The sequence below is a fragment of the Octopus bimaculoides genome, chromosome 6 (genome assembly GCF_001194135.2).
Source record: "Octopus bimaculoides isolate UCB-OBI-ISO-001 chromosome 6, ASM119413v2, whole genome shotgun sequence".
NCBI lineage: Eukaryota > Metazoa > Mollusca > Cephalopoda > Octopoda > Octopodidae > Octopus > Octopus bimaculoides.
In genome coordinates, this window is record NC_068986.1 from 22,895,655 (window position 1) to 22,896,997 (window position 1,343).

Consider the following 1,343-nt stretch of genomic DNA (forward strand, 5'->3'; position numbering starts at 1 on the left):
ATTATTATTATTATTATTATTATTATTAAGGCGGCGAGCTGGTAGATGGGCAAAATGCTTCGCAGCGTTTCGCCCGTCTTTGGACGTTCCGAGTTCAAATTCCGTCGAGGTCGGCTTTGCTTTTTATCGTTTTGGGTTCGATGAAATAAGCTCAGCGCTGGGGTCCCTTAAAACCGCATTCAAGATATGACTGTTAGTGGAGGAAAAGGGTCGCACCAGTACGAGACTGTTACTTTTTTTTATCAATTCCATAAGGATTAAAATTAAAATCGAACCCAGCCATATATGAACTCAGGCCACGGAAGACCGAATAATTTACTCTGACAACTTAGCCAGTTGGTTACCTTAATACATTAATGCATTACACACACACACACACACACGCTACAATCACACATACAATCATATATACATACACACACACACATGTACATACAGGAGTGGGCAAAAATAGATATACAGTTGCTGAATGAATGCTCTTTTCATTTCTCTGTTTCTATGATTCTATACTGTATATCTACTTCTGCCCACCCCTGTATAATATCATACACACACACACACACATACGCGCGCGCGCGCGCACACACAACACAAACACATTCTGAGTTCAAATCGAGCCGAGGTCAACCTACCCTTTTTTAATCTTTCAAGAGTCGATAAAATAGGTACCACGCAAGGTATTCAGGACCATCTGTAATCAACTTGTCCCACTACCCCCAACAAAATATGGGTTGGAGGCAACGTACTTCTACGCACAGAAAAATTAAACTATTGACGCAACTAGCATTTATCATGTCTCGAGAAAATTGAACAATAACATAAAAATTAAGCGTCTATGTATATTAATCCTCTTCTTTCTTACTTTTTGTTTCACTTCAGATAAGACTTCAGCGGTAAGAGAAATGGCTATGTTTAATTCGGAATGTCTTCACTATGTTGATTGATATCATTTATTCTCTCTAATTATATTCCAGAGCATGTTTAGATTGAAGTTACTCTCACTCAGTGAAAATACCTGGAATGTATACAAGCTCTCCTAAATGGCTCTCTCTCTCTCTATTTTTTCTCGATTTTCTCTCTATCTGAACCTCTCTCTCTCTCCCCTACTCTTTTCGACTCCCTTCTCTTCCTCTCTTTCTTGAGGTATTTTTCATTCATTCTCTCTCTCTCTCTCTCTCTGTCTATCTATCCTTTTTATTTTTGATTAACAGAAATTACAAAGTGACTCAAAGTCTGAGAGTTTTGTGCATGCAAACATTAAAAGAAGTACATATACTCATGTTTTGAGTTCTATTTACTCTGTTTGAACTTCCAAACCTATATACATACATACATACATACAT

At 37.7% G+C, this 1,343-nt stretch overlaps 1 protein-coding gene across 1 annotated transcript in view; it reads left to right on the forward strand.

Annotated features, from left to right (window-relative positions):
* The window catches only part of LOC106868319 (kielin/chordin-like protein), a 19,887-nt gene that overhangs the window by 15,257 nt on the left and 3,287 nt on the right, over positions 1 to 1,343 (forward strand). Inside the window, exon 3 of the mRNA XM_014913512.2 lies at positions 880 to 893. Coding sequence (XP_014768998.2) covers positions 880 to 893 — 14 coding nt within the window. The remainder of the gene's footprint in view (positions 1 to 879; positions 894 to 1,343) is intronic.